Raw genomic sequence first — 20099 nt, 5'->3', positions numbered from 1 at the left:
CAAAAAACGTCAACCTTCAAATAATCATGTACAGTTATGCACTCAATACTTGGTCGGGAATCCTTTTGCAGAAGTGACTGCTTCAATGCGGCATGGCATGGAGGCAATCAGCCTGTGGCACTGCTGAGGTCTTATGGAGGCCCAGGATGCTTCGATAGCGGCCTTTAGCTCATCCAGAGTGTTGGGTCTTGAGTCTCTCAACGTTCTCTTCACAATATCCCACAGATTCTCTATGGGGTTCAGGTCAGGAGAGTTGGCAGGCCAATTGAGCACAGTGATACCATGGTCAGTAAACCATTTACCAGTGGTTTTGGCACTGTGAGCAGGTGCCAGGTCGTGCTGAAAAATGAAATCTTCATCTCCATAAAGCTTTTCAGCAGATGGAAGCATGAAGTGCTCCAAAATCTCCTGATAGCTAGCTGCATTGACCCTGCCCTTGATAAAACATAGTGGACCAACACCAGCAGCTGACACGGCACCCCAGACCATCACTGACTGTGGGTACTTGACCCTGGACTTCTGGCATTTTGGCATTTCCTTCTCCCCAGTCTTCCTCCAGACTCTGGCACCTTGATTTCTGAATGACATGCAGAATTTGCTTTCATCCGAAAAAAGTACTTTGGACCACTGAGCAACAGTCCAGTGCTGCTTCTTTGTAGCCCAGGTCAGGCGTTTCTGCCGCTGTTTCTGGTTCAAAAGTGGCTTGACCTGGGGAATGCGGCACTTGTAGCCCATTTTCTGCACACGTCTGTGCACGGTGGCTCTGGATGTTTCTACTCCAGACTCAGTCCACTGCTTCCGCAGGTCCCCCAAGGTCTGGAATCAGCCCTTCTCCACAATCTTCCTCGTTGTGCAGCGTTTTCTGACACACTTTTTCCTTCCCACAGACTTCCCACTGAGGTGCCTTGATACAGCACTCTGGGAACAGCCTATTTGTTCAGAAATGTCTTTCTGTGTCTTACCCTCTTGCTTGAGGGTGTCAATAGTGGCCTTCTGGACAGCAGTCAGGTCGGCAGTCTTACCCATGATTGGGGTTTTGAGTGATGAACCAGGCTGGGAGTTTTAAAGGCCTCAGGAATCTTTTGCAGGTGTTTAGAGTTAACTCGTTGATTCAGATGATTAGGTTCATAGCTCGTTTAGAGACCCTTTTAATGATATGCTAATTTTGTGAGATAGGAATTTTGGGTTTTCATGAGCTGTATGCCAAAATCATCCGTATTAAGACAAAAAAAGACCTGAAATATTTCAGTTAGTGTGCAATGAATCTAAAATATATTAATGTTAAATTTTCCTCATGACATTATGGAAAATAATGAACTTTATCACAATATGCTAATATTTTGAGAAGGACCTGTATAACAGCTCTTTGAAGAAACCTACATAATATGAGCTACAAAACATTTAATTTTCTTTTTGGATTAATAAAGTATTTTTTGAATATCACAACATAATTACTGATCTTCATTGTTTTCCTCATTTTACCTTTAGCTATATGCTGATCTTACTAGTCCAGTGCTTAATAAATGTTAAAAGGGGCTTAGGTTTATCGGGTTGATAAAATCCTAAAGCGACAGAAGTTCGTTAGCCAAAGGAGGACACTGAAGAAAAAGCAAAGTCAAACGTTAAGAAAACCCCAAAAACTTGATAGAATTCTGTTTATTTTATTGCAAGGCCTGCTGATTAATCTTCATTTTTGGCCAAATTTGATCTTGGTGTCAAACTCTTGGTTTGTAGTGTACTATCGGCACATGCTTGGTCACATTGCTAAGTTGTTACCGTAGGTCTCCATGGCAATCACGGTGTTGTGGTACTCTGTTGCCTAGCAACGTTCTAACTCGGGGATCATTTGTTAGGTGTTTCAGTCCCACGGAGCGCTTAAAGGAATAGATGTCCAAAAATGACCGAGGTAAGTTGCTACCAGACACTTCAAACCAGTTTTCACATATCCATCTCCGACGTGTAGCATTGTTGGTCTAATCAGCTGCTATAACATAATGTTAGCAGAACAATCAGTGGGAAATCACGACTGAAAGTGATTTAGGTTGGGTTAGGTTTGTAATAAGTTAAATTTTCGCTGAAACATGGAAACTTGTAAGTTTGATCGATTTCAGTTATGAAAGATTGGATTTGAAGAATCTCAAAAGTGTGGCATGAAAGTTATGTTGATTCTTTGCAAAGCAGTTTATACTCATTCAAACTGGATGGTGAGTGTCCATGAACACTAATTTTACAAGTCTGGTCACTGACTCTTAATTGAATTTAGGTCTGACCTAACCCAAACACATTGGTATGCTTTAATGTCAACCCTTCCAGTGTAGCTTTGGCTATATGCTTAGGGTCATTGTCCTGATGAAAGATGAACATCCACTCATATCTTTTGCTGCCTCTAACAGGGTTTCCTCCAGGATTTTAAAATTTGAATTATTCCATATTCAGCTTCGTCCCATTGTCCCATCAGCACTAACCAGCTTCCCCTTCCCTAATGAAGAAAATAATCCCCAAAGCATAATGCTCCCACCCCCATGTTTCACTGTGAAAATGGTGTGTTGAGGGTATGGTGCAGTTTAAAGTTTGCTTGTTTTGTTCAGCATTCATCCATTGTTTTGTTCTAATGCAGTAACATATTATACTTAGTATATTTCATTTTTGAACTAAAATTCAAAGTGGCTGTGAATTTTAGACCCAGCTGACGGAGAACATTCAGCATCTTTTATCACATTCTATGCTTGTTTACCTTCTGAAAGGGACTTTGTAATATTTCATGTTTAAACTGATGTCTTTATCTTTTTGGGGCGATGCAGACCTTTAGGGTCTGCAAGCACCCTCTTTCAACTACAGTAATTTTTACCTGAACAATTATTTACACGTGTGCAGGTAAATGTACATCACAGCATGATTCAACTTATTTCTCCCATGTAAAAATTTCACAATCACTCAAATTATCTTGTACATAGGATATTGAAATGGAAATCCTTAAGCAGGCTACTTAACAAGTAGGACTGATGTTCATTAGTAAGAAAATTACAACAACAAGGCAAAAATATATCTTTATGTAGGTTGTAAACCACTTGATAGGCCTAAAAACCTTTATCTGTTTTGTTGCCTCCACTCAAAGGCAGAAAAACAATCTTTGTAGTTAAGGGATAATGAAATAAAGGCAATTGTCTTCAAAGTAACAGCAGCAAATGTTGCACATGTTGGTTAAAGTGAATTCTTCTAGAAAAATCTTGTTAACATCAGTGTATTTCATTGAATTTTAATTCTGTTTCCAGGCAGTGAGACCATCAGGTCCTGCTGTCCCATCAATCAGGAGTTTGTGGAATGCCTACAAGGCACTGGATGCTGGCGCCTCCAACTCAGAGGAAGATGAGGATAAATTAGCAAGGAGGAGGCAGTGTAAGCAAGTAATCTGCATCTTTACATAACATCTGTAACTTGAATTTAATGACATGTAAAAATAGAATTAATATAGTAACTGGATGAAGCTAGAAGAATGTATTGAAATGCCTGTTACTGGTCATATCACAGCATTTTGAAGAAGAGTGTAAAAGAGCAGCTTATTAGCTGTGATTCATGTTCCTGCAGTATGGATGAACCTGAGTGAGAGTCTTGGGACCAGGCAGCTGCTGTTGAACTTCCAAAGTGGTCGACCACTTTTGATCCTAAGGCCACCGCCGGATCTGGTTAACTTCTCTCGCCCCCGATGGCCAATAGAGTGTGAAGTCATCAGCGACATCATCCAGCACATAGGTAACTTTTCACTCTATTTAACAGTTTACCACTTGGTCAGCTGGGAACCTATAGGAACTCATGGAGTTTGTGTTTATTAGAGTGGGAACCCCCAGATCCAGAGCCCTTTTATAAGCCCTCAGAACATGAGCTGACCCCCATTCCCTCTGGAGATGAGCGAGGGAAGATGGTGTACTGCACTGACTTTGGTAACTATGGGTTTTGTTGGGACACTTATCATGACACCTTAGAGCACATAACAGATATTTACACATACTGTATTAAATGACACATAACAAATTTCATGCCATATTAATAAGAAATGTTAGGTTTAAACACCAAACACTTTCACAATTCTGCACAAAGAAAGACACAGAGAAGTTAGTTCGTTTTAACCTGCAGGTGAGAGTGTTTCAGAGGCTGCTCAGTTACAATCCTCCACCAACACTCTGAGACAGCCCCTGCTCTCTCTGCCTTTTATTCATAAGAGAAGAGGCCCTGGTTACAAAATGTTCCAAGCACAAAACAGGGAGAGATGCACACTCATATTGATTAGAAACAGCTGCACTGACAGAATGTTCTAGAACATCCTGTCTCTATCTTGCAGCTCTTGTACATATAAGATATAATCACTCTGAACAGCAAGCTTCACTTCTATTAAAGTTAAAACATATATAATCATTAATTAACCCTAACATTTTCCTCCTCTTTATAAATGTTTTAAACACTTGATACATCAATCATTAACCTTTTCTTCTCAGATTTTCAGTTAAGACATCATGGTGTGTTTTATCTGTACATGTCATTAAAAAAGTAGCAGGAGGTCTTTAAGTTTACTGTATACAACTAATTGTCGTCAGGGTCAAGATACAGATCAGGGAAATGCAGAGAAGTCTCTTCTTTTTCCTGGTCATCATCATCATCATCACTGGCTCCTTCTGTCTCCTCAGGTCTCAGGAGGGCATACATCTCTGACATTTCTGTTTTGACTGGCTGAATAGCAGAGGTTATTATGCGAGTGCACAAAGCTCTTATACACGGAATACAGCAACATCCACACAATGTGAGAATAGCTGCAAAGACTGCTATTGACATAAGGATAGACAACACTAATTGTTTATATTTACCAAACATTTCTCCAAACCCATCCCACATTGTGGTGTCAACTCCAGAATGATCTTTCATTTTGCTGTTAAGTGACCTAAGGCCCTCCAGGGCCTTGGTGAGGCTCCCATCAGCTGCGGTGTTATTTGGAATAAATGTACAACATTGATGCCCAAATATTGAACATACTCCACCTTTTTCAGCTAAGAGCATATCGACAGCAATTCTATTTTGGAAAGCCATTAAAGAGGTAGCTGACAATTGTTCATGGATGGCTGAGAATCCTTCTTCAGTTTTATTTCCTAGTCGTTGCACATTGTAATGGATGTAATTTATTCTGTCAACATTTTTATTTATTGTGCACCACCAGCATATGGTGGATTCAAAACCTGCTGCTACTTGATCTGCTAACTTATATTCATCAGGAACTCCTCTTGGTATTCCTATGCTATCTATATAAGTAGGGTCGTCTTTACTCCATCCTGATCTTTTTTCTCTATTTTTCCAGGTGTGTGGAAATATGCTGGCTACTGTACCCAACAACTCTGCTACTGAGAGTGGAATAACAGACACGGGAAATATTAATGACACTGATGCACACAATCCAGTTGTGTTGTATGGCAACCTGTCATACAGTTTATCGTCTCCACACCACCACCAGATGTCGCTGCGTGCTTTAGGTTTAAAGCTGACACCTACTGCTATGATGGAGTGACATTGATCTTTATTGAGTCTGCTTATGTTTGATCCCACACCTGTTCGGTTTATACAGGAAAAATTTCCTGGAGCAACCTTATTTGAAAACATCGGTTTTTGTTTTTCGGCGGTAGTCAAAGGATAAATCTTATCCCACATAGTACAGTTTGTTGAGAGTCTTGTGCTGTTCATTACTTCTACTAAGCATTTTTCTGTCAACGTTGAGGGGACCACCTGTAACAGTGGTCTGGCTCCCATACATACTACACAATCTGTTTTTACTGCCTGGGCAGCCTGTTCTGCCATTAAGAGCCAGTTGTTATCTATTTTAGATATTCCTGTAGTTATTTTAAACCAGTCGTCTGTGGTCAGGTTCTCAGGATCAATTCTAACTCCTTTCTCTACTGTTTTTTGAGAGAGAGTCGTTGTATTCTTATGTTCACAAATAAACAGTTGGAAACTGGGATCCGTCCCTGATGAATAGGCCCTTAGTAGGAAAAGCCAACAATCTCCCTGTAAGTTGCTCCCAGGGGGTTTTAGGGAGGTTTTTGTAAGATTCACAGTTAGATATATAGCTGTGCTTGTTGCGTTAAGTTTGAATAGTTTTTTCTGGTGCTTTGCATATGCAGTAGTGCCCCACGTTGGGGTCCATTCATTATTTGCATCAGCTACTATTGTGGCCCATTGTGTTTGTTTTTGATCATTAGTCAAGTACCATTTGTAGTTTTTATAATCTTGGCCTTTTTCTGTTTTACGGCTAAGACTGGTAAGTGGAATGACAAGATTCGTGGTGGTGTTTGACTGCACACACACCATTAATCCGAATTGGTAAGCTCTTTTTGTTCCACACCTGTTATTGTCGTCAGATTCGTCAAGGTCAGATGACCGGGATCTTTTATGCAGTGTTCTATGATTTCTTTCCCATATTAGCAGGGCACCTACAATTATGATCGAGATGACGCCCCCTATTATCAATATCTTTTTGTGTGTTGGCGTGAACATCTTTCTGTAGATTGGCGCCCTTCCTAAAAACCTGTAACAGAGCTGTGGACAATCTTCACCGGTTTGAGACAGCTGCAAACTATGATTGCAGCTCCCTTTGTAGCCGGACTTTCTCTGAAGGTCAGATGAAGAGCTACAATGCTACAACAGATACCACAATGCTATAACCACAACACAAATTATGATGGTTAGAATATAAACACTGCTATTAAGAAACTTATTTTAGTCCCCTTTTTGGTCTGAAGTTCCCTTGTGCATTGTGTTTAGCACAGATCAAACATGTTCTACAAAAATTTTTTGAATAAGAGTTAAATCCATATGTTGTGTATATTTTGTTCACTAATCCTACCATTCCTCCTCTCGAGACATGAGAAACTCCATGACTCGATATTGCTGCCCATTTGTATAGGTTTTTTGGTAGGATAGGTTTATTTTCTGGTCAGGTGTATATCCCTTCTTTAAGTTGAGCTCCCTTTTTTAGCCATTTTTGTATTTCATACTAACTCAGCAGCTTGCGCTGAGTAGTGTGAAGGGAGTGCTTCTGCTTTCAGTACTTTATCAAGAGTTACTACAGCATATCCGGTTTTTGTTTTACCTTTCTCATCTTTTTTGGAAGACCCGTCTACAAATAATGTTTCTCCATCTGTCAGAGGGGTATCTTTTAAGTCTTTTCGGCTTTTTGCTATTTCTTCAGATAATGTTTGGTTTAGTTCTTATTAAAAATAAAAAATAAAAACTCACTCACTGATGAACACAAAAAATGAAGGGCATATTATATCTTATAATCTTAGTTTGTTTTACCCAGTTTTATAGATACAACATACAGTTTCAGTCAGCTTTGTTATTTAGTTCAAGTAACTAAAGTTTGTTTCAATTAACTCAAGTTTTCTCTATTTCAGTCCAGTCCAGTAATTCTGTTAAGGTTAATTTAATCTTATGTTAAGTTTGAGTCTAATTCAATCATTTTGAACCTGACTGGAAAAAGTCTAAACATCTGTTAAAATCTTTTTGTTTTACCATAGAGAACTGACCTAATATTATTATGGTAATGTTGAGGACTCTAATTTTTACATAACATGAAACAGACATTTATTTCACAAAAACAGAAAGTCAAACACAGACATTTGGCCACATGAAAGTTTAAATAACCTGTTTGTAAAAGAATTAGGAAAAATTGAAGATAGATCTATGAACTTTCCTATAGTTATCAGTATTTTTAATACAGGTAGAACCTTTGCTATCTTTATATGATTTTTCGGAAAAGATTCTGGAAACCTTATTAAGATATAAATTTGGCAAAGATAATCAGAACATCAGACCTTTCAGCAGAGACAGGCTTCTGCTGTTTGCAGAAGTTTTATCTTTGTTTTCAGGCAGCTGCATCTCTTTGTCAAGGTCGTTTCACAGAGCTGAAATTTAACTTCTCTCAAAGAGGAAAAATCAAGAATGCACACAATCTGAGCCAAATATGGAATTATTTCCCTGTAAAATGAATCTTTTGCATTTTATCATGATATTGTTGGTAGTATAACACCATAGAATGATTTTAAAGCACCTGTTTCTCACTAATGCTTGCCTACAAAATCTTTTACTCTCAGATTACTTCTTTAACAACTCTAGTCATTGTTCACTGGGTTGTCCAGTTGGACAGTTTCCATGTTGTCCACATTGTCACCTCCTCTTTTAACTTCTTTTACCACGTCCTCTAAAACCACCTCTTAGTCTTTATAATTTGGGGCTACCTTGGTATTCTAAACTGGGATGGGTGGCAGTCCGCCCCCCCCTTTATTTGTTTTCAGTTAAGCTGAAAGTTTTTTCCTGTGCTTTTCTTAAGGCCTCAGTATTATGGCTATGTCAGTTAAAAGCTGCTCTTATTGTTGTTTTTTTTTTTTAATTCATCTTTTTGTTTTAATCTGTTTATCAACTGTGAGCACTCAGGGACTGAAAAGTCCCCTTTGAAATTATAACCTGGCAAGGTTTTTTATTGTCTCTTGAATCTTTTAAATGCATAATCTCCAGTTTAAGATCCCTGTGTAGTTTTAGGATTTCAGTGATAATTAAGTTACCTGAAAATCCGTATTTTTATGCCATCGTGTACATATTTCTGTTAAATCAGAGCTTTTTCTCTGTTCTTCCCCCATTGTTCTTTGTTATTTTTCTCTTTTTAGTTTTCATTATTGCTAATTTTAGATCCCCTTGTAATTTTAAGACATCCTTTGTATCTAATTTGCCCAAAAACCCATGTTTTTTATTTTTTATTCCATCTATGACAGATCATACCTGCTCCTTTTACATAGTTCTCCATAAACTTTACCTCCCCTTCTAAGTCAATTAGTTTACTTTGTTTCTCTTTACTTTGCCCCTTTCCCATTTTGAACTAGATTTAGATCCAGTATGTTTTTTAATACCTGGTGTATTCTAAATACTGGATTTATGTATTTGAAAACAGGATGGTGATCAAGAAGTCAGTTGTGGTAAAATCCACTTCAACCCTGTTCAGGTGGGATTTTCTTGCCTACAAGCATCCACAAAGGCTCACCATTTACTATCTGTTTTCAGTTTATATGAAAAGTAAGGACCTAATGGTCATTACGATTCCATTCACTCTTCCACACGTTTTTCAGTCACACTTTTTTTACGCGTTTTACTCTTACTGTAATTACTTTCACAAAAACATAACAGAGGACTCCGCCGTCCTGTGTAGAGTTTAATTAGTCTATTTCAACTAAGGGAGTCTACCCTCCTGCGGAATTTAACTGTCTATTTTAGTTCAACAGAGGACTCCGCCGTCCTGTGTAGAGTTTAATTAGTCTATTTCAACTAAGGGAGTCTACCCTCCTGCGGAATTTAACTGTCTATTTTAGTTCACCTGATAGTGTCTAGAATTGTCAGGGTTTCTCTATACTGTACTATTTTAGGTCATTTGCATTTCATCACTCATTCCTTTTAAATGAAAGACCTACTCACTGGTTCTCTGTGTCCTCGGGAGTACCGTCAGCCGTCAGACCCCAGCCTGTCAGGGAGGGACCAGTCCCGGAAAGGGTATTAGTACTGTGGCCACAGATTTGTCTGGAATCTCACTCACCCACTGGGATCGTCAAGCGTCTTGGTCTCCGGCTCGAAGGACCATTTATGTTAGGTTTAAACACCAAACACTTTCACAATTCTGCACAAAGAAAGACACAGAGAAGTTAGTTCATTTTAACCTGCAGGTGAGAGTGTCTCAGAGGCTGCTCAATTACAATCCTCCAAACACACTCTGAGACAGCCCCTGCTCTCTCTGCCTTTTATTCATAAGAGAAGAGGCCCTGGTTACAAAATGTTCCAAGCACAAAACAGGGAGAGATGCACACTCATATTGATTAGAAACAGCTGCACTGACAGAATGTTCTAGAACATCCTGTCTCTATCTTGCAGCTCTTGTACATATAAGATATAATCACTCTGAACAGCAAGCTTCACTTCTATTAAAGTTAAAACATATATAATCATTAATTAACCCTAACAAGAAACATTTTTTAAAGAGAATTGTCATATTGTAGCACCTATCAAATTCAGACATTTAGATACACCAAGATAATTATGGCTTTAAATAATCTGCCAAACCCCAGATGATGATATCATGGCTTTATAAATGTCTGATAGGCTAATTCACATCTGAGTTTTTAAATGGAGGCATACCGGTGGCTGTATTTTATGGCCATTTTATGAATTCCCTCATCTATTATTTAGGTATTTGTCAAAGAATGGTGGTAATCCCAATTTACCTAAAAAAGGAACAACATAAAAAATAATGTTTGTGTTTTTAAACAATGTATGTAAACATCTAGCTTCAACTGTAAAGGCTCCATAAGACCCAATGGCCAAAATCAGTCCTTAGCCAATTTTTATCAAACCTTTAATGCCCTCAAACCAAAACATAATAACAAGATAAACCAAAGGAAATCCAAGATTTTAATAACTGATCATGTTGCAACTAAATCCAACTAACTAAACATCTGATTCTGAAGGTTATGGACAGCTAGCTGGATAGCTGGATCCCGGTTAGTAACAATTTCTTTTGACAAAGGAGATTGAAAATGCCAACTTTAAAATATGAAAAATGAGTTCTGCCTTTCAACCAAGAAAACACATCTTTGTATTTTTACACACTTCATGGTCTTGCAAAAGTATTTGTACCCTTTGAATTTTGTTTCACAGTTTTTCACATTACAACAGCAAATGTTAATGTACATTAATGAGTGTTTATGATAGACCAACCATGCAAAACTATGGGAAAACAATTATACATGGGTTTAATTTCTTTTATAAATTCATTGCCTATTAAATACATTTTAGTTTTGGTTGTAATGTGAAAAAATGTAGAAATGAGAGATAGGAGTACTTTTTCAAGGGGGCCTTACATCATCTCATCATCAGTTTATTGAACAGAAAATTTAAATTTTTAAGTCTGTGTTTCTTCTTTTCATATGTTTCTCCCTTATTTAAGCCCCAAAGCATCTATATTTCACCTGCTCTTGTGTTGGAGGAAGCAGGGACTCCACCAGGAGTACCACGACCCTTGTCAAGCCCTCAGATGTTACCCTTGAGTTTGAATCGCGGTTTGAAAGTGGCAACCTTCAGAAGGCTGTCCAAGTGTGAGTGTCTTCAGTCTCATGGGTCATTTGTCTGTTTCCAGCGATGATATTCTTACCTCCTGATACTTTTCATTACTATGACTACAGTTCAACTTTGCATTCATGTTTTTCTTGCTTGTTCAGGGGCGACTACGACTATGAGCTCACGCTGCGTACAGACATGTACACCGAGAAGCACACACAGTGGTTTTACTTCCGGGTCAGGAACATGAAGGCTGGAGTGACGTACCGCTTCACCATCACCAACCTGATGAAGAGGAGCAGCCTGTATTCCCAGGGCATGAGGCCGCTCCTGTACTCTGAGAGAGCGGCTAAGGAGAATAGAGTTGGATGGCAGCGCGCAGGGTCCGATATCAGATACTATCGGAAATGCAGTCAGGTAGCATCTGGATCCGCTTTTGTTAGTTTGTTACTCATTTTTAAGCAAGTATTACTGTCCTGTTAGGATGCTGTGTAAAATTATTCATTTTCTCTCATTTTAAAGTTTGAAGATTTTATTTGTATTAAAACCCAAAAATAAAAATTGTGAATTTTTACACATTTGTATATAGAAAAGCGGGAGCAAAAATGGCTTAATGGACTAAAGGTTGCTGATCCCTAGTTTAGGTGGACGACCCTGTCTTTGTAGTTGGGCCATACTCTTTTTATTTTCAGATGATGGATAGAACAGTGTGCTGCATGGTGGTGTCATTGTTAGTCCTGCTGCCTTGCAGCAAGTTAGTCCTGGGTTTGAATCCCGGTCTTTCTGCATGGGGTTTGCATGTTTCCATTAGGCATGCATGGGTTCACTCTGGGTACTCCCGCTCCTCTCATAGTACAGACTTTATTGGTTACTCTAAATTGCCCTTAAGAGTGTGTTGTTTGTCCTGTGTGTCTATGTAGTGCCACCTGTCCAGGAGTTTCCTGCTTCTTGCCCAGTGACAACAGAAAAAAGGGATTGGTCTATAGACAATGTAGAGATGGACTGAACAGACCTCAGTGAGGTGTCCAAAGCTTGAGATATTGTTTTATAACCTAACCCTGGTTTAAACCTCTCCACAACCTTATCTCTGACCTGTCTGCTGTGCTCCTTGGTCTTCGTGATGTTTGCTTACAGATGTTCTCCAACAAACCTCTGACAAAAGCTGTATCTGTATTGTAATTGAATTACACACTGGTGGACTTACTCTACTAATTAGGGGACTTCTGAAGGCAGTGGGTTGTATTCGATTTTATTTAGGAGTATCAGAGTAAAGGGTGCTGGATACAAATGCATACCACATTTTCAGAAATGTATTTGTAAAATATGGTTGAAAAACATTTATAATAGCTCTAACCTGAATTTCTTTAAAAGTGAATGTTTCATGAGCAACATTTACTTAAGAAACAGATTAAAAAGGTACGGCAGGCAGTGCAAATAAACAAAGCTTTATGGGTATAAAACAAACAATTTTTGCTGTTTGCAGAGCAGGCAATACAATATATGATCTTGTTTCTGTGCAGAACATAGCAGAGAAAAATGATGGTGCCATTAGCTTGTACTCACTCACCTGGACTCTCCAGTTCCCCTATGACTCAGACACATGCTACTTGGCCCACTGCTACCCCTACACGTATTCCCGGCTGCAGCGCTACCTGAAGCAGATATCTTCCAATCCAGCCGTAGCCTCATACTGTAAAGTGTGGATCCTTTGCCAAAGCCTCGCAGGGAACGCCGTCTATGTTATTACTATAACATCTAGAGGGACCAACCAGGGGGATGTGAGAAACAGGAAGGCTGTGGTGGTGACAGCGCGAGTCCATCCAGGGGAAACCAACGGATCCTGGATGATGGAGGGATTTTTGGACTTTCTGCTTGGAGACTCAGATGATGCTAAGGTTCTCAGGGATAACTTTATTTTCAAGGTGTGCAGATTGCTTTGTCCAGTCTAAGACACTAAATTGCACTGACGTTTGTCCTAAAAATGTTGAATGTTTTTTTTTTTTCTCCCACTGTATTAATGCAGGTTGTGCCAATGTTGAACCCGGATGGTGTTGTGGTGGGAAACTACCGGTGCTCACTGACAGGCAGGGACCTCAACAGAAACTATAAAACGTTGCTTAAGGATTCCTTTCCTTGTGTTTGGCACACCAGGAATATGGTTGAAAGGTAAATATTCACATGTAGGCTTGGACTATGTTGTGTAATGGTAGATAAAATTGAGATTTGATTTAAGAAAATAAATATATTTTTCATAAAAGGTAAATCTTAAATTCTGTGACCAGAATGACGGAGGTTTTGATGAACATGAACTTTTGAATAACTGTTAAAATAAAGCAATGTAATTTATAGAATATATAACATATATATAGTTCTCATACTCGTCCTCTTCCGCTTCATCCGGGTCGGGTTGCGGGGGCAGCAGACTCGGTAGAGACAGCCAGACTTCCCTCTCCCCAGACACCTCCTCCAGCTCCTCCGGGGGGAGCCCAACACGTTTCCAGGCCAGCTGAGACACATACTCCCTCCAGCGTGTCCTGGGCCGTCCCCTGGGCCTCCTCCCGGTGGGAAGTGCCTGGAACATCTCCGAGGGAGGCATCCAGGAGGCATCCGGCATAGATGCCCAAGCCACCCCAACTGACTCCTCTTGATGTGGAGGAGCAGTAGCTCTACTCCGAGCCGCTCCCCGATGACCGAGCTCCTCGCTCTATCTCTAAGGGAGTGCCCGGCAACCCTACGGAGGAAGCTCATTTCAGCCGCCAGGTCCACAAAACACATGTGGACCGGTTAGACAAACTCCCATGGACCCTCGAGTACCCTGCAGAGGGTGTGGAGCTGGTCCTGTGTTCCACGGCCAGGACAAAACCCCCACTGCTCCTACTGAAGCCGAGGTTCAACTATTGGCCAGGCTCTCCTCTCCAATACCCTGGCATAGCCCTTACCAGGGAGGGTGAGGAGTGTGATCCTCCTAGAGTTGGAACACACCCTCCGGTCACCCTTCTTATGAAGGGGGACCAGCACCCTGATCTGCCAGTCCAGAGGCACTGTCCCCGACCACCACGCAATGTTGAAGAGGCGTGTCAACCATGACAGCCCTACAACATCCAGAGACTTGAGGTACTCAGGGCGGATCTCATCCACCCCTGAAGCCCTGCCAACGCGGAGCTGTTTAACCACCTCGGTGACTTCAGCCTGGTTGGTTGATGAAAGAGTCCAACCTCGAGTCCCCAGCCTCTGCTTCCACCAGGTGATGTGTGACGGCAGGATTGAGGAGATCCTCAAAGTACTCCTTCCACCGCCCGATAATGTCCTCAGTCGAGGTCAGAAGCTCCCCACTCTCACTGTAAACAGTGTTAACAAAGCACTGCTTCACCCTCCTGAGGCAACGGACAGTTTGCCAGAATCGCATCGAGGCCAACCAGTAGTTCTTCTCCATGGCCTCACCCAACTCCTCCTCTCGAGTTTTTGCCTCTGCCACAGTCCGGACCGCGGCACCCTTGGCCTCACGGTACCCGTCAGCCGCCTCGAGAGTCCCACAAGCCAACCACAGCCAATATGACTCCTTCTTTAGCTTGACAGCATCCCTTACTGCCGGTGTCCACCACCAGGTCCAGGGATTGCTGCCGCGACAGGTACAAGAGACCTTACGGCCACAGCTACAGGCGGCAGCATCGACAATAGACATGGAGAACATGGTCCTCTCTGACTCTATGTCTCCAACCTCCCCCAGAATCTGGTCAAAGTCTTCATCTGAATCGTTCACCTGTGCTGGCAGGCCAAATTTGTATCCTTCCTGAATTGGAGTTGGGGGCCGCACAAAATCTGTCCAGGGGCTGCAAATGGCCCTCGGGCCGCACTTTTTACACCCCTGGTTTTATTTACTTACTCCTGTGTCCCAGTAAGTTGCTTTCTATAGAGGCTCTGAAGAGTCTGTTTGAAAGTAAACCTCTGTGTACAACTAATCTATGTGATTCTGCAGGCGTCAAAGTAAATTACTAGTTACATAGTAGAACATATTGTAAAATACTGTTCTTTCTGTCCTACACCTGCTGTCCTCTTTTTCAGCAGCTCAAAGAGAACCACAGTGAATCAAATGTTGAAAAATGTTGCTCAGTGTTGCTCATAAAACCTTTTTCATTTGCATGGATCAAGGGGGTTAAGGGAAGTCGGCAAGTCAGATCTGTAACTCCGGGATAAAGATTGACTCTAAGGGCTAGGTCAGGCTGGGTGCGAAGTAGGGCTGGGCTCGTGCCGCGGCTGGGTGAGCAGTATTTGTAAATACGGGGCGAAGCAGTCGCCCCGTATTTACAAATACAGCTCAGAATGTAAGAATATCGTGAAAAAGTTCAATATTTTCTATCAGTCCTTTCAGGTAGTGAAAAACATATATATATATATATATATATATATATATATTTATTTATTGCACATAAAGTGAAATATTTTAAGCCTTTATTCTAATTATTTTGATGACAGCAGATAATGAAACCCAAAATTCAGTGTCTCGGAAAAATCTAATATTTCGTAAAAGTTAAAAACTGTATTGGTAGAAATTGGCCAGCAAACTGGCCTGACCTGATCGATGGGGTCGATTCTATCTACCTTCAGATCATCTGCAACAATGCAGATGACCCGAAGGGTGATATCAAAGCAACCTGGACTTCCACGACACCCCAGCAGAACCACAGGCTGATCACCTCCATGCCATACCACACTGATACAGTAATTCATGCAAAAAAAAGGCCCAATAAAGTATTGGGTGCACAGAAATTAACATACTTTTCAGAAGCTTGACATTTCTGTTTAAAATATCCTTTTTTTATGTAATATTTGTAATTTTTTGAAAAACTGCATTTTGAGTTTTCATTATCTGTAAGCCATAATCATCAAAATTACAAGATATAAGGGCTTAAAATACAGTACGTGTAATGAATCGATATAATATACGGGTTTCACTTTGTGAAGTGAGTGACAAAACATTGTTTTAGCTGTACTTATATATCATGTAAAACCTCATTAAACTGAGCCAAGTGTTTTTGTATTTGTAACAGAACCTGCAAGCAGGTCTTCAACCCAGCATGAATTTCATGGCATTTCTGTAACGCATTTATCTCCAAACTGTTTCTGTTTCACTGCTCTCTCTGTAGACTTATGGCTGAAACAGAAGTAGTTGTTTACTGTGATTTCCACGGCCACAGCCGCAAAAACAATGTGTTCATGTATGGATGTAACAGCCGAGGTGATGCCTCCATCAAGCTTCAAGAGAGGGTCTTTCCACTAATGATGAGCAAGAATGCAAGCAATAAGGTAAACTCTCTTTGGAAATAAAGTTTGAACTCTGCATACATTTCTTCATATTTATAATATATTTTCAGTATTGACATCTAAAATATTCTACTTCTTAGTTCTCCTTTAAGAGCTGTAAGTTTCGGGTGCAGAAGAGCAAGGAGGGAACAGGACGGATCGTCATGTGGAGACTGGGTGTCAAAAACAGCTACACCATGGAGGCCACCTTTGGAGGCTCCACTCTAGGTGAAAATTAGTTTTCTATATGTGTTCATGCACATATACATGTGCATATATTGCACAGGGTTCTGCAGTGTCTTTTGTCCCTTTAGATGACAGAGGAGGGACCCATTTCACTACTGGAGACCTGAAATCGATGGGATTTTACTTCTGTGACACCCTGTTGGACTTCTGTGACCCTGATCAAACAAAGGCAAGAGATGAAGCAGACTACAGATTTATGTAGAAACATAGACTATTGAGGCTCAATCCTTCTTCAAGAAAATTACACCTTTATGAAGCAAGATATACTAATTCACAGGTGAATGTGATGTTGGTTCTTATTTTAGGTACAATACTGTTTAACAGAGGTGTCAGCATTGTTGAGAAAGGAGATCAAGAGGAAAATGAGCAAGAATTTGGTCACCGACGGTAACTTCTCTTTGTCAGACCTGGAAACCAGGTAAACATATTCTGGTACATCACAGGCAAGCCACAGTTAAAAAAAGGGGCTGATGAATATAAATTGTGCTCTCATTCAGCTTGTTTTCTCATTGTTTTAACAGCACAAGTGGCTCCAATAGTTCGGATTCAGACGGACATCCTGTTCATTTACTGCACCAACAAAAAGGTCCAGAGGTATGCTGACAAATTCAGTTTACTTGAACTGAGCTCTAATTATCTTTAGAGCTTGGAGCACTAGCATACAGACATTAAAGTTTGTTTTAAATTACATTTGATCTATTTCTCACAAATTAACTCTCAGAAAACATCTTTCAAGAAGAAAAAGAAAAAATTAAGAAGTCGTAGGGAAAGAAACAGATTCCAACTAGAGCGAGTGAGGAGCAACACAGAGGCAAAGGTTCTGGAGAGCAGCACCAATACTATTGTAAGATTCTGTGGCTGTGTAGTCTTTTAACAGATTCATGTATTTATAACTTCAATCAAGGGTGACGAGTAAGCTGTTTTTGCAGGACTCCAGTCTTTCTCACAAAAGCATCAATGGAGAGAGAAACCGAGAGATACTTGTTGGAGAACGAAGGAGAAAATGGCAGGTATATACGATTGTAGCGTACCAGTTATTCAATTCAATTCAATTCAAAAATACTTTATTAATCTCAAAGGGAAATTAAATATGAATGTGTGAAATTATGAAAACCCGGAGCTACATTTTTTTTGCTTGTAGCTGAATGGCCTGATGGGAAAATCTGGAATCTCAACTCCAACCACTCATGCTGGAGAGGTCAGCCAGGCAACTCTGTGGCAAGGCTGCAAATCCATCAAATTCTCACACGCAATTACCTTTCATCCTTTTTGATTGTACTGCACACACTTGACTTTGTAATTTTGAATTATTTGAAAGGATACATTGTGTTTTAGGAGGACAGTCAAGAAACCCTGTGCACCTCATGCATGCACCACAAGTTAAAGCATCCATATCCAAGCACATGCGCCTCCATGTCACTTCCATCAGGTACTATCACTTCTTGAAGACTCTAGATGAAACTATATTCTTTTAGAACAGTTCTGAAAAGGTTCTCTGTGGTAAGGATTTATTTATCTGACCTGCTTCGCAGGTTATGAAGAAGAAAGAAGACAGGTGAAGTGCAGTTCTCACCTTCTTACTCTGAGAGCTCCTCCTCCACATCTTCCAAATCTCGTGCAGTGCAAGCATTACTGCTATCCGCCATCTTTGTCTTCCTATCAAGGCTGCAGTGGTTTGTGTGCATGTTAACATCTCTATAATAGAGTTCTGTCTTCCTTTCAGTTGTATTTATTTGGTAGTAAAATGTTTCTGTGCTCTTTTAGGCTTGTCATCTTTCTTTATGGCTCCATCCAGGTAAGCTATAGAGAGGAGTTATGTCTTTAATTAACAGGAGATGTTCATTTTTTTCGGGGTTTGTGTCTCCCCTTAGTGCCAGGTTTCCTTCATCTGCGTTTGTCAGCATGTTTCCAGCCATTGCTCCAACTTCACCCACTTCAAGATCCAGAAGTCGCCAATGTTTCAGAAACAGAAATTTACTGTTGTTCTCAAATCATTTTTCGACCAAGGGTTTCTCCACATCGGTCACAGATGTAACCAAAACCACACAGAGGAGTATGGACCAAAAGGCTTCATCTGAAGGTTCATCCGCACGACTTTTCACTACTGTGCCAGCCAAATTTATTAGCACCCCTAGTAAAGGCAGGAAAAAGTATTTTATTGCAGCAGCATAAGCTCACGTTGATTTGAAAAAATCTTAAAAACACCAATATTTAATTTAAGTAGATTTCTTCAGGAGGGCAACGTCTCATGTTAGAAAATATTTGTTTTTAAGAAAATTCCACCTGGCATAATAATAGTTTTAAATTCCCTTAAAACAATAGAAACTCAGGCATTTTATTTTATTTATGCTTCACAGGTTTTGAATTCAAAGTGTTTAGGAACTTTTATTTAGCAATCTATGATCCCTTTCTTTTAACCACTGACTGCTAAACTGGATGAGGACCCATGTTTACTTTCCCACTATTCCCAACAGTGAGCAGAATGACCCACTGTTAAATATGGTGGAGGATCTGTGATCTCCTAAAAGCCATGGGAACCTTGTTAGAACACATGGCATTGTGAGGTTCCTGGGATTTTAAACACAAATCTGGTAGACTCCACAAAACGGAGTGAATGGATCGTCATTGGGAGCTTCTGAAAATTATTCATCCAAACATATGGCCAAATCAACACAGAAATAGCTTAACCGAACACAAAATCCAATTTGTTCTATGGCCATCTCAGTCCTCTGACCTAAATCCTTTAGAAAACCTGTGGGTGGAGCTGAAGAGAAGAACATGCATTAATTTTGGTTAAAAAAAAATTGTTTCTAAACATGGTATTTTTCCCACTGAATAAATGTTCCTAATTTAAAGGTTGTTCTAAATTTTCCGTGGGAAATTATGCTACTGCAATTACTTTATTTTTCTTTTAAACATATTTACCAAGGCTGCCAATAAATGTGTCCGTCACTGTATTTATTTCAGTAATTCATTTTTGTTACTTTTATTGGATTTTTTTTCTCACGTTATAAAACTAAATGTAATTCTATCACTTTTATCTAACCTAATCTCTTTCACTTTGTTCTAATTTTCAGCGGATGTAACATTGTTTAGAACTCATGGGCAAAACCAAAAAGCTCACACAACTATGATGCCTCCTTGAGAGAAAGTGAGCTATTCAAAAGCTTATTTCAGCCTGGAGTCAAAGGGAAGAAAGTTTCTTCGTTATTCCTTGTGAACTCTGTCTAATCTGTCTCAGATCACCTCAATAAAATACTTCATTTGCAGCTGATCTGGAACATGTTATGTTTATACACACCCTTTCCATCTCTTCACCCCATACTTCTTCAGACTCAAATTCCCAGAGTTCTCAGTTCTTTTTAGCCTATTTTTAAATCATCGATACAAAGGTTCACTATTAATTTATGGCAGATGTGTTT

At 40.0% G+C, this 20099-nt stretch overlaps 1 protein-coding gene across 7 annotated transcripts; it reads left to right on the top strand.

The window, feature by feature from the left end:
• The first annotated feature begins 1789 nt into the window (after positions 1-1789).
• agbl2 (AGBL carboxypeptidase 2) lies at positions 1790-19951 on the top strand. 7 transcript variants are annotated; one of them, XM_047349015.1, is made up of 21 exons: positions 1790-1906; positions 3273-3396; positions 3586-3750; positions 3831-3938; positions 11021-11168; positions 11292-11547; positions 12711-13052; positions 13154-13296; positions 16275-16434; positions 16533-16659; positions 16746-16846; positions 16983-17095; positions 17199-17271; positions 17399-17521; positions 17607-17687; positions 17819-17875; positions 18013-18106; positions 18210-18350; positions 18442-18472; positions 18549-18757; positions 19755-19951. In XM_047349015.1, exons 1-21 carry the CDS (start codon positions 1898-1900, stop codon positions 19820-19822), a joined length of 2673 nt encoding a protein of 890 aa, XP_047204971.1. In that variant the 5' UTR covers positions 1790-1897; the 3' UTR covers positions 19823-19951. The 7 variants fall into 7 exon arrangements, with proteins under 7 accessions (XP_047204971.1, XP_047204961.1, XP_047204979.1 ...); XM_047349005.1 differs by having other exon boundaries at positions 12651-13052; positions 18219-18350; XM_047349023.1 differs by having other exon boundaries at positions 12651-13052; positions 18685-18757.
• The last annotated feature ends 148 nt before the right edge of the window (positions 19952-20099 follow it).

This window comes from Girardinichthys multiradiatus, chromosome 2 (assembly GCF_021462225.1).
Source record: "Girardinichthys multiradiatus isolate DD_20200921_A chromosome 2, DD_fGirMul_XY1, whole genome shotgun sequence".
Classification (NCBI taxonomy): domain Eukaryota; kingdom Metazoa; phylum Chordata; class Actinopteri; order Cyprinodontiformes; family Goodeidae; genus Girardinichthys; species Girardinichthys multiradiatus.
The sequence above is the reverse complement of the archived record's forward strand: the minus strand, read 5'-3'. Positions and strand labels throughout refer to the sequence as shown.